Source organism: Episyrphus balteatus, chromosome 3, assembly GCF_945859705.1.
Source record: "Episyrphus balteatus chromosome 3, idEpiBalt1.1, whole genome shotgun sequence".
Taxonomy (NCBI): Eukaryota; Metazoa; Arthropoda; class Insecta; order Diptera; family Syrphidae; genus Episyrphus; species Episyrphus balteatus.
Genome location: NC_079136.1, coordinates 121,547,856 through 121,561,607, shown reverse-complemented (window position 1 = coordinate 121,561,607; position 13,752 = coordinate 121,547,856). Strand labels below are relative to the sequence as shown.

The following is a 13,752-nucleotide window of genomic DNA, read 5'->3' as shown; positions in this document are numbered from 1 at the left end:
ATATATAATGTAAATATCTTAGGATAATTTAGTTGGTTTGCTAATTGTTTAACAATAAAATAAATTTTAAACTCAAAAAATATATTCATAAATATAAACATAAAATATTTGGTAATATAAATTTATTAAGGCATATTATGAAATTATTTAAAATATTGTAGTTATTTTTATTTATATGTTTTTTTTTTTAGTAAAAATTACTAAGTAGGTTTTAAAAATGAGTAATATATAATTTAGTTGGTTTTTATATATATTCAACTTAGCCGATTACACACAGAAGGAGATGTTTTGAGTTATTAATTTTATTTTAAAATTTTTGTTTTTCTTTTTTTATAAATTAAGTTTAAAGTTTAGTTTTATTTAATTTAATTTATTTGTTTTATTGTTTTTTTGGTGTATCGATATTCTTTAAGATAATAAAATATTTTTTTTTGTTTTTATAAAAGCAATTTTAGTTTTTTTCTAGTTTTAAGGTAGACAAGATGAAAGGAAAATAGAATTAGAATATTTTAATGATTGTAGTTTTTACAGTTAGACATTTTTAGCTTTCAGTTATAAGGACTAGAGGAAATGATGTTTTGATGCAAGCGTGTTTAAAAAAAAAAATTACCAGGAATCATGTTTAATCCAATTTTAAATAAAGAAGAATACCAAGCAATCAATCCCTTATTTGTTTTACGAGGTTTACGTTATCAGTTGACTGAGTCCGGGGCAAAACATAATTTGGGGGCCCTTTTTCTGTTACCTACTTGTTTTATAAAAATTGAAGAAATCGGAATTTTGTTTACACAAAAAAAAAACAAAAAAGAAAAAACACACATTGCATAAGTTTTTATCCTGAAATTTTTATGGGGTTCTGTCTGCACACTATTTTTTGTACGTTATTCTTTTTGAATTGATACTATAATATGTGCAGTAAATATTCTCTGAGTTATCGTATAGAAGTGGTATTGGAGTGTAAACGGATTCCTTTAGGTCTTCTTTCGCAAGCATTATTATATTATAATGCAATAAGTATTCTTTTGTGCACTTATAGGAACGAATAACTCTATCGACTGTTGCTAAGAATATTTATAGGAGTCTTAAGCCAGAACCATAATTGGCGGATGGAGTCAGAAGCTACTGTCAATTGTTGTTGTTTTCTTTGTATTTTCGATAAGTTTTCATCCGTCGAGTGCGGTTGCGAGCGCTGTTCCCCTCCGTTTCAATCAATTATAGTTCTGGCTTTAAGGCCCAACTATAATAGACGGACAGGAATGGAAGCTACTGTCAAAACCGAACGAACCGTTTCTTTCCGACTGTCAATTGCATTGTTTCTTTAATTTCGATAAGACTTGTAAAAGAGCTATACAAGCTCTTCCGAAACTATCTGTTAAATCTAAAAGCTTCGGTAGTGCTTCGATAAAGCTTCGTTCAAGCTTCTTATATATCTTATAAGTACATTGTTATAAAGGGTGTAACTTGTTAGTTGGGAAATAGCCATTATGTCTTTCAAGAGTCTTTAGAAGAAACAAAAAGAAGACTGTTAACAAAAAGAAAATAATGAAATGTCTTTAAATGTGTATGAACTTTAATATCTAGCAATATATATGTATGTAGAGATGTCAAAAAAAGAAAAAAAAAATACTGAAATGCATCTGGAAGACACACGATACTATAGCAAATACATTAATCTTCTTATATCCTAATCTAAAAATTTATGTATTTCTTAAAGAATATCGAATATGAGAGGTGCTTTTTTTTTATTGTTGATGTTATTTTAGTTGTTGTTGTTATTACATTTATTTATTTTTGTAGAAAAAGCACCTTACAAGTTTAATCAACTCTCCATTAACTCCTCACCCACATCAATTGTACTGACCTTATTTCCACTATCCGAACATGGCAGCTTAATAATTTCACCATCACTTTGCAATGGCATTATTATACAAACAAATCCTTGTCCCGTTTGTGAGTCTCTCGGGTGCAAAGTCACTGCATTAAAACGATCCGTTTGACCATCAGCATAAGTTTGTAATCGCAAATGAATTTCGGGATAATGTTTTTTCAGCATAACACCTCGTCGACTTAAAATTGTCAAAATATTCGTTAGGATGACCTCGCGCTGAGATGGATTGGAACATTTCGACGGATTAAATGTCAGAATGAGTATTTCGGTTGCTGGTTCGGGAACCATAACAATTTGTTGTTGGGAATTCTCCAATTCTGTAAGGATGGATTTGCATAGCTTTAATTTGGCACAACGTGACACCAACTGACGTTCCCATTTGACAGCTGCCGTAGAACTACCCGGTGCCTCGGATACCACACAAATTGCCACATATATAAGCATTTTTGAATCGGGCTTGTATTCGGTACTGAGTTTGAGTAGTTCCGAATACAGTTCCAATCCCATCTCGGCAGGCATTAGATCAGGCCAACGAACATATGATGCCTCTCCCATACACTGAAAGCCATTTCTGATAAAGCCTTCTGCAGATTCAGCGCTGCGGAATAGGGCCCTAACAACACCGCGGCCCTGGGAGAGGTAGCCTTTGCGAGCGAGGAGGCTAAGGTGACGCTGAGTATCGACGTCATCTTTGCAGGTGGACAGAACCTGCCGACACAGGTTGGATGCTCGCGAATGCAGGCAAGCCTTGCGATGTTTCTCCCAGTGAATGCGTCGACACTCGCGAGAGCAGTAAAGATGTGAGCAGTTGTGGCAACTCTTGTAGAATTTTTTGGCATCGACCGCGGTAGTGGCTTGGTCGCATTTCGTGTTGCGGCATTTAATCTGCAACTCAGACGTGGTTTTCGACTCGCTCGAGTCCAGACTGATTCTGCGGGGTGGTTCGGGATGGCAGTTGTTATTGGAGGATGTCACTGCTGTTTGTGATGGCTTTTGGTTAGCGTTTTTGAGTGTTTGCAAAACCTGCTGCTGCTTTAGGTATTGTTGCTGTTGTTGTTCCTTCTGACGCTGGGCGTCACCTTCACTGCGACGACGGAAGCGGGCCTGCTGATCGACTACTTGTAAGCTGCTTGGCGAAGCGGATGTTGTCATGCGTGTATGGGCAGCCTCACTAGCTGAATCGCCTGTAAGAAAGAAATAAGAAAGAGTTTCCGAAAACAAGCGCGGAGACCACAAAGAAATAAAATAAGATTTTTTTTTGAAAAATATGCGATGGAAAGACAGAGAGAAAGAGAACCAAAAAAAAAGAAAAACTAAAACTGAAAAAAATTGGCTGATCATGCTGGCAGCGCCCTCTATTAATAGCACACATCTGAGTATCACACGCAAATTAAGAAAATGTAGCAAAATTATAAAAAATTAAATGTTGTTTTCTGAAGTTGGAACAAAAAAATATTTTCTGTTGTAATTGCGTCTTCTTTTTGTAAATTTTGTAAAGCTAGACAAGAAAAGCGCTTGCTTGTGGGCGGCGGCGGGGTCTCAAGCGGGAGGAAATATCGATACACAATTTTGTTTGTTTCTCTTTTTTTCCAATAGATGGAGTTGAAGAGAAGTTCGATTTTAACCACCCTTTGATGCCCGCATCTAATACACATAGATGAGAATTTAAACAAACACACACACACACATCGATATTATACAAAAAAGAAACACATGTTGTCTTTTAATGTTGTATATTTTTTTTTTCTTTTTGTTAATAATAAATAAAAAGTTTCAAACAAAAAATGTATAAAATAAATAGTTTTTTTTGTTGTCTGTTTTTTTTTTTTGGAACAAAACTTACAGGTTCATACCTGTGGACCTGAATGTTTCATTGGTGGCCGGCACCTGCGTTGTTGGTAATCCCAAAAGCGAGGCTAATACATCTTCTAGCGATGCCGAGCTCATCGTACGTTCTGGCGCTAAGGAATTGGAACAGAAAAAAAAAGAAAAACAAAATGCAAATGGATGGGTTTTTTTTTGTTTTTTTTTTTACGTTTAATTTATAGAATGAGAATGATCTCAGACTAAAGCAAAAAATTAATTTTTTTTTTATTTAACATTGAAGTTTTTTTTTTTTTAGTTTTTTTTTTTAACTTTTGATTATATTTAGAAAAAAAAAATGGAAGCACTGAGAACGTATGAGCAGCTTGAAGCAATGAAAATAGATTATATATGAACTGGAAGATTATAGATTTTTGTTATTTGTTTGTATTCAAGCATATAACAATTGCATAATTATATTATTTATATAAGGTTTTTCTTATTAGAAAAATAAGCAACAATCGATTATAAAAATAGTTTTTAAAAAATTCCAAAAAAAAATTTGATTAGTTTAAATGTTTGTTTTGTTTTCGTGACGTTTTTTTTATAGACAAATGTGATGAAACATATAGATAGATCGACACATAAATTCAAATACAGAAATAGAAAATACACATATTTTTGTTAAATGGAAATGTAGACCTGGTAATACTGTTCAGATATCATAATTTTTAAAATTTTTGCTTTCACTTGTACGATTGTAAAGTTAACCACATATACAATGCGCCTTACACATTAGAGTGAAATGAGTTAAGCATGTATATCCTTTCGGTATTATTCCTTTTTATTTTTTGAACTTTTAAAAGAAATGCCATTTTGGAGGAGGGAACTGCCAGATTAAAATCTTATAATTTATATCTTTTTACGCACTAGATTTCTTATGGGATATACCTACTTTTTTAAGTAAACTAATTACATGGCTAGACATACTGGAGTTTGCCTGAACCAAGGTAAATGTTAGAATTTTGAAAAAAAATGTTTTCTTAAATTCGGAAGCAGATATTTTTGAATCACGGTTTCGAAAAAAGTTGTGGTTTACAGATATGAGTTCACAATGAACAGGCCTATCTTTTATGTAAAACATACAAATTTTCTTTTTCGGATTTTCGATCGAGTGATACATCAAAAGAAAGGCCTTTATAGCCTCTATTCATAGCTAAAAATCAAAAGTTTTTTCGAGTTTTGCGAGGTCTGGTTGCTGAATTATTGCAATCGAAATATTTTTTTTTTCTTACTTTCGGATGCAGATATTTTCGGATCAAAGTCTCGAAACAAGTTTTGGTTTACAGATACGTGTTCACAATGAACAGGCCTATCTATTTATGTAAAAAAAATTACAAATTTATTTTTTTCGGATTTTCGAAAAATAATGGATTTTCAAAAAAGTCCTTCAAATCGATGGAGTGATACATCAAATGAAAGGCTTCTTGAACCTCTATTAATAGCTGAAAATCAAAAGTTTCTCCGAGGTCTGGTTGCTGAGTTATATGCATCCAAATATATTTTTTTTACTTTCGGAGATAGTAACTTGGAACCAAAATCTCGAAAGGATTCGGTTGAAAGATATGCGTTCGCAATGAACATAAACGCTCTAAGTTTGACGCGAGATTATGTGAGACGATGTGAGGGGAATGAAGCTATAAATAGTTACTTAATGAGTGGTCGTAAAGTATTGATAGTTTTTAGAACCAGTGAAAAGTATTACCAAATCTTATAAACTGACGTAAAATAACACATAACTTTCTAAACGAATGTATAAATTGTATGTACAATGTTAATATTCAATTTTAATAAACGGAATAAACTTTAACTTTACATTTAACATTGAAATGAAAAAAAAAAAACAATAAAAGTAAAGAAAAGGTACCTAAAATTATATTATTGCTAAAGCTGTATTTTTGAAAACTTTTTTTTAAATTTTTATTGTAAAAATATTTGTGTTTTTTTTTAAGCTATTGTAGGGTGTAGGGGTTTTTATTTTGGTGGGTTTTTGCCTTTGAACTATATAATGTGTTTTAAAACGTTGAAAATACCTTACCTGCATTTTTAATTGGACTATAAATAGACTTTTTGTTTTGCTTTTTTTCAATTCGTTTTTGTTAATATTAATAAATAATAAATAATAATAATTATTATTTTTTTATTTTTCATGTGCTGAAGACGCAATTACAATTTAATTAAATTAGTTAGGTATAGTGTTGGATATTAGTTTAAGTGGTTTTTGTTTTGTTTATTTTTGTTGCTTAATTTTATTATGCATAAAATATTGAAAAAAAGCTAAGCGTTTCCTTTTTTTTTTATATAGAAGCCGTTTGATATATTTTTCGTTGTTTTGAAGAATAGTTTTTGACTCAACGAAGCCATGCATTGAAGTGTTTTGTATTGAAAAATTGTGAATAAACTAAATGAAAAAAAAAGATAAATAAATAAAATAAATAAAAAGATGACAAGAAGAAGAAGAAAATTTAAGCTGGCAACAACGCTTCTGTATTTTGAAAGCGAATTGTTGTTTTAAGTTAAACAAACTTTCAAAAGACTTTCTATTTAGCTATTGACCATTTGCTAATTAAATTAATTAAATGATATCAAGAAAAATATCTAATGGCAGGCCCCGAAACAAGATTTGTTGAAAGTTATGGGTTTTGAGTGAAATGGCCCTTACATTTCCTTTATAAAACCATCAATTCTTTGAGTGTTCGTAACAAAACGAGATAAATTATTGTATTTTTGAAGCAAATCGCTTCTTTTATTTTTCAAAAAAACCAGCACTTTACTACTGCGAAAAATACAAATTCAGTTCTGAGAGGGTACAAAAATGAAATAGGTACCTAATATGGAAAAATTACAGAATAAAAAAGTTCGGATTTTTTAAGAAAAATATTTTTGTTTCCGCTATTTATGAAATATATTCAACAATGTTATAGCATTTTGAAAAGAGAATTGAACACACCAACTTTTAAGGTAACTTGCCAAAATATCGCAATGCATTTTTTTTACACTATGGTTCATTGAATAAGGGTCATGTAAAATTTTTGAGTAGGTACTTAGTTGGGCAAAAAAGTCATATTTTTTTCAAAACTCATGCAGCTATGTTAAAATTTGTATTTCATTTGTTAGCAGGAGTATTCAAGGTTCTGTAGTAAAGTAAAAATTGAGAAAACTTAAGATTTGTAGTCAACGCACATGAAAGACCGTCACAGAGTGACCATTTTTTCGATTTTTTTTTTGAAAGTCCATAACTCACAAAATATATGACTAGGATATTTTTTATTATTTTTCTGAAAACTTTCACCACCTACCCTATCTACTGTTTTTGTTTTGACGTTAAATTTTGGGACCATTTGTTAACCATATGCATCGAATCGTAAATATCCCTCAAATAAATTTGATTCGAGATAATCTTGGAGTTATGTTCGATAGAAAGCATTGCAGAAAATCAAAAATAAACAAAGCTCGAATTGCGTTCAAGGTTTAAGCAAAAAATAAAACAAAATTTCTTTGAAAATGAAAACAAATTACCAGAAATTGAATTGAATTGATAAAAAAAATGAAATTAAACAATTTTGAATACATAATTGAAACATTTACATTTATTTATTTTTCAAATAAAATTATTAAAAAAAAAAAATTATGTTGCTAAATAACATTCGTTCATTTGTTTTTTTTTTCATTATTATAATTAATAATAAAATTGTAACACTAATAAATAGATTTTTGTTTTGTAATAAAAATTTAAATAATACAAATATTTAATTGACAGTTTTGTTTTTTAAATTAATTTATAAATTTTAGTTATCCTCTCATTTTATGATCGTATGTGTTGTTGCATGGATTTAAAACAAAAAAAAAGAAACAATTTCCCTTTCAAGGTATAAAAACAAGGGACGCTTTATTATTCGTCGATTATATTTTCTCTTTGGATGTCTTCTCGAAATTTAATATTTTATAAGGCAGCTTTGGTGAATTTTTGTTTTATTTTTCAAAACAACAAAAATCCTCTAATATTTAAACAAAATTATATGCAAATGAGTTTTGGAAATTTAATTTTTTTTCGACGAATTCCTCTAATTTACCATCGCGCTCGCAAATTAGAAAATTCATCTTTAATTTTTTTTTTTTTTTTTTAATTAAATTTAGTTTAATTGGATGGTAAATTGTATAGAATTTTTAAGCCAAATTTAATTGATTCAAATGGTAGAAGTAAATTGGAAACGAAAATCATTTTGATGAAAGAACGAGTTCTTTGAAAAACTTTTATTTTTTTCAAAATAAATAAAAAAAAAAAATAAAAAAAAGTTAAAAAATAATAAAATTAAATAAAAATTTACAAGAATTCGTTACTTTATGGAATAAGAATTTTATTTTTCATTACATATTTTTTTCTATGATTTTCGTTTTTTTTTAATTAAGATTGTTATGGTTTAATAAGCTTGAAAATTTTGTTTATTTTTTCTTTTTCGAGAAATGACCCTGACATTTTATTTTTGTGTACAAAAAAAAAATTGTTTTTTTATAAAAAGAACAATAATCGCAAAATAATTAAAAAAAGCACAACAAGTGCGAAATTGCATTCCACATTCACTGAAAAACAAAATTATTGTGTAAAAGAATTAATTAAATTTCTACAAGAAAAATAACACATACAAACATTTAATAATATTAGAAAAGAAAAAGATGTTGTTTTTTTTTTACAATTTTTTTGTTTGTTTTTTTTTTAATAAAATACAAATTTTAAAGCAATTCTACAAATTAAAGCACATGGAGGTTGATTTTTTTTCTACTATGTACCTATATATTTATATTATATATTTTTATTTTTTTTTTGTTTGTTGTATAAGATGAGAGTATATTATATTTTATTTTGTCAAAAACTTAAAAACTATTTTACAAAACAAAAAAAAAAAAAAAAAAAAAAATTATGAATACCATAAAAAGTATGCAATATTTTTTAATATATAAATAATAATAAAAATGTATAACAAAACTATTTTACTATAAGATTTTTTAAAATAAAAAAAAAAACTTTTTCAAAGCACATTATGAAAGGATATAAAACAAAAATAAAAAAATAAGAACAAAATTATTTAAGTGACAACGATATGGGAGAATGGTGTGAGATTAATTAATTAAAAAAAAAAAAAAAAATTAAACATAATAATTGTATTTATGTTTTATGTTTATAATAAAATTTGATTTGTTTTAAATTTATAAATATATTTGATTATGTATAAACAAAAATATAATATATGTATGTATAATGTGTATATTTATTTATATTAAATAAAAATTCTACTTTCTAATTGTATTTTTATTTATATTTATATATTTTTATATAAGTATCGCTGACTCACCACCAACTCCATTAATTCTTAAACCATCAGTTGTTGTCACATTATTTATACCAATACTGGAGTGAATTGATGATGTTGCTGATGTTGTATTATTGTGATAACTATTATTTAATACAGCTGTTGATGCGTTGCTAAATGTTGAATTTTCAATAATTGGAGTTTGTGGGGATTCGACAGGTCGGACACCAACAAAGGAGGATTCAAGCCAGCATTTTCTAAATTAAAAAAAATTAAAAAAAAAATTTATTGAATATACATACATATTTGTGAACATTTTTCTTTATTTTGTATTATAGAAATAAATTATGTGGTTATTTTAAAAAAGGGATTTAAGTTGTTAATAAAATAATTTAGACAAGGAGGGTAATCAATGTTTTTATTTTCATAGAAAGTTTTCTACAATATTTTAGGAATAATGAAACACAGGGATGTCAGAAATCGATTTTTTTTGTCTAATTTATTCGAAATTTATTCCGCTGGTTAGTTTTTGTATTTTTTTTTTAATTTTAGATAACTTGAATTTCGGGTTTTTTTTTATAATTTTCACTCAAAGGCCTTTGGGTTTTCCGATAATATTTTTATAGGCAGTTTTGAAATTGCGAGACAATGGTTTTGGGGTTACATTCGACACTTTAAATTTTTGAACATGCATATGGGGCATTTTTTGTCACAAGTGGGACACTTGTACATTGAATTAATTGTTTCCCTTCCGAATTACACACATAATTGTACAAAATTTACATGGACCTTCACAATATTAAGAGTGAAATTTATTTATTAATTAAACTATTAATTCAATTTTAAAGTTCAAGTGACCTCAACTCCAAATTTATAAAGCGTTTCGCCCAGGTACGACAGTGGGCTCATCAGTTAGATCTGTCGTACCCTTACTAAGACGCCTTATTTTGGTCGATGTTTACCGACTCTATATAAAACTCACAGCATGAATATACTGTGAATTCTAATATTCAAAGGGAATTTGTTTAAATTCAGACCTTAGAAAAATGTATGCCCGTGGTCAGGCTGATATAATAACGAAGAAAAAAATAACAAAAATAATAAAAATTATTTAAATTATTTCTATTTTAAGTGGAGCGATTGAATATAATTCAATTTTAAAGTTCAAGTGACCTCAACTCCAAATTTATAAAGCGTTTCGCCCAGGTACGACAGTGGGCTCATCAGTTAGATCTGTCGTACCCTTGAGGTCACTTGAACTTTAAAATTGAATTATATTCAATCGCTCCACTTAAAATAGAAATAATTTAAATAATTTTTATTATTTTTGTTATTTTTTTCTTCGTTATTATATCAGCCTGACCACGGGCATACATTTTTCTAAGGTCTGAATTTAAACAAATTCCCTTTGAATATTAGAATTCACAGTATATTCATGCTGTGAGTTTTATATAGAGTCGGTAAACATCGACCAAAATAAGGCGTCTTAGTAAGGGTACGACAGATCTAACTGATGAGCCCACTGTCGTACCTGGGCGAAACGCTTTATAAATTTGGAGTTGAGGTCACTTGAACTTTAAAATTGAATTATATTCAATCGCTCCACTTAAAATAGAAATAATTTAAATAATTTTTATTATTTTTGTTATTTTTTTCTTCGTTATTATATCAGCCTGACCACGGGCATACATTTTTCTAAGGTCTGAATTTAAACAAATTCCCTTTGAATATTAGAATTCACAGTATATTCATGCTGTGAGTTTTATATAGAGTCGGTAAACATCGACCAAAATAAGGCGTCTTAGTAAGGGTACGACAGATCTAACTGATGAGCCCACTGTCGTACCTGGGCGAAACGCTTTATAAATTTGGAGTTGAGGTCACTTGAACTTTAAAATTGAATTATATTCAATCGCTCCACTTAAAATAGAAATAATTTAAATAATTTTTATTATTTTTGTTATTTTTTTCTTCGTTATTAAACTATTAAAAGAAAATATCCCGAATTAATTAGTTTTGAATATAGACAGAGTCTTTTTTAATGTCACGGGTGTGACATTAAAAAAAAAGAGATTTTTTAAATTTTAATTACATTCCTACAGTTTTCTACACAACAAAAATTACAAAAATGATTATCTGTCACGGGTTGGAGCACTTTTGTCACGGGTGGGATAATTGCAAATTTCTTTGCAATTAATGGTTTTTCGTTACTTTTCATAATAATTAAAAAATAGGTAGCCCAACAATAAAAGAACGTAAAAACTGCATTTAACTGCGTAACAAGTTATTCAAGGTCAAATTTTAAAATATTGTTTTTTTTTCGCATAGAACTTTCAAAAGGTCGGTCGGTGTCCCATGGCTGATATTACCAAGTTTTCAAAGATGTTCTTAATCAGCTTACAGCTTAGTAGTTTTGTAACCATTTGAAAATTTTTCCTAATTGACTCAGTAGGTACCAAAAACTGCAAAGATTCTTCAGAGTATTTTAGAAGCCGTTCAATAAGCTTATTGAAAGGTACTTAAATTTCTTTGCTTTTCACTGCTCCAATAGCCCATTTCTCTTTTTCGCAAATATTGTGATCACATTTTTTAAGCAGTAGGAAAAACTATAAAAATAAAAAGAGTCAGTACATTTAATATAACCAATGGGTCACACCAACAACCAAAAAGTGGATATGTCCCGTTTTACCCTTGGACCCTTCAAAACTAAGAGAATAAATTCTGCCATAGTTAAGAAGTTAGATCGAACTTCTAAGTTGATAATGAAGTTAAGAACAATATCACATAATTTTATATTGTTTCTTACATTATCAAAAGCTCTTTTTTTACATTTGCACTATGTTAAGATGGGTTCTAAAACAGGTTAAGGAATCGATGTAGATGTTGTTTGAAAGTGTAAGATCCAAAGCATTATTTCATATGAATTAGGTACACTGAGGGAAAAAACAACTTAAAATCAACGAAAACCACGTTGATTCAACTATTTTTCGGAATGACTTTGCGTTGAAGACGAAAACTTTGAAATCAAAGTAAAGAAAATCGTTAGTTTAAAGTGGTTTACCGTTATAAAACATTTTTAAATCAAAGTTGTTTCAACTTAAAAAAAAAAGCATCAATTTATTAAAAAAAAAAAGAAAAAATGGACAGCCGCTGGGGATCGAAATTACAACTCTTGGGTTACATCGCGAATGCTCTACCAACGTGCTACCTCACTGTTGAAAATTGGAGTGTAGTCCAGTGCATTTATAATTTGACCCAGCAGCTTGTACCATCCCCAATTTTTTTTTGCTCATAGATAGAGTATTGGCTGAATATCATTACCCCGATTTTTCGCACCCGCGAAATTCACCTTTCGGCCGCCATCTTGGATTTTAGTTTTTGTTGAATATCTCGATTGCTATTTATCCTACATAAAAGTTGTGTATGCAAGAAACGTAGGAAAAATTTCGTGTCTTTTATGTTAAGAACATTTTTTCGATATTCTGAATATTAAAAAAGTTACAAGCCAAAAAAGTAAAAAAAACGAAAAAATGACAATTTTAAAGTTTTGAGCACTTTTTATCAAAATTATGAAAAAAACCTTCTGAGATAAGATTATTTACCTTAAAATTCTCTACAACTCTGTTATACAACTTTTTTACTTGCGATATACATAGGTACTATAGGGCAAGTTTAGGATTCGTAAAAAAAATCGAACTCGAGATAACAATTTTACATGACATTACGATGATGGAGAATGCCAAAAAAGTGGGTCCGGCAATTCTGTCTGTCTGTCTGTCTGTCTGTCTGTCTGTGTGTCTGTCTCTATCTGGAGCTGCAGCCTAAACGAGTGAAGTGATTTTCTTCAAACTTGGTAGTTAGCAGTTTTTGGTGATTCCCTAGAGGGGAAATTAAAATTTTTTTTTTATGACCAAAACTAACGGTACCTGTCATATAACGGAAATAGAAAAGTTAATTTTTTTCAAAAACGGCTCTAACGATTTTGATTAAAATTTTTGTGTGTAGTACTACACATAAGAGCCAACTTTTGAAATAAAAAAAATATTTTTTGTACCGTTATTAATGGTACCTGTCATAGAACGGTTTTTTTCGTTTCTGAATATCTCGTACAACATTAACCCGATTTAAATGAAAATTTTTATACAAAAGTGTGTAAGTAAAGAAAATAATAAAATTTTAGAAAATTTTCAAAAAACGAATTTTTGGTTTTTTAAAAAATATTTCAAAATTTTTTTTTGAAAAATCAATGTTTTGAAAACGGATCAATGAAAAATTTTGAAATTTAGTTTTTATGTGTAAATTAATTATTTCTTCAAAATGGCATACCAACATTTTTTTTTAAATGTTAAAAAATGTTTATATATAAAAAATTATTTTTTTTAAAAACGGCTCCTACAATTTTCGAAAATTTTTTTCTAAAAATACGTTTTTATACAAGAAATAAAATGGCATAATTTTTTTTTTTTTTAAGATAATTTAAAACGGAGTTTAATTAATTATAAAAACAGATTTAATTTTTTTATACTACTTATGAAATTTTAAATTTCTTGAATAAAAAGCTTTAACATTATTGTTACTTTAAGCATAAGAGCAAGTACGTGCGACCCCAGTCGTGAAATTTATTTTCTATCGCTATAAATACACAAGTTATGAATACTTTTTTATTGTTAAAAATGCTCTTTTTTGTTTGTG

General features: G+C 28.7%; 1 protein-coding gene across 3 annotated transcripts in view; it reads right to left on the bottom strand.

Moving 5' to 3' along the window:
- Positions 1-909: 909 nt before the first annotated feature.
- The window catches only part of LOC129913906 (probable serine/threonine-protein kinase DDB_G0267686), a 155,865-nt gene continuing 143,022 nt past the window's right edge, over positions 910-13,752 (bottom strand). Inside the window, exons 6-8 of one of the 3 annotated variants that reach the window (XM_055992878.1) lie at positions 9,103-9,317; positions 3,742-3,849; positions 910-3,072 (exon numbers count right to left, since the gene is read on the bottom strand). In XM_055992878.1, the coding sequence (XP_055848853.1) occupies positions 1,820-3,072; positions 3,742-3,849; positions 9,103-9,317 (1,576 nt within the window). In that variant the 3' untranslated portion in view covers positions 910-1,819. Of the gene's footprint in view, positions 3,073-3,731; positions 3,850-9,102; positions 9,318-13,752 lie in introns of all 3 variants that reach the window. The other 2 variants (XM_055992880.1, XM_055992879.1) reach the window with 2 other exon arrangements.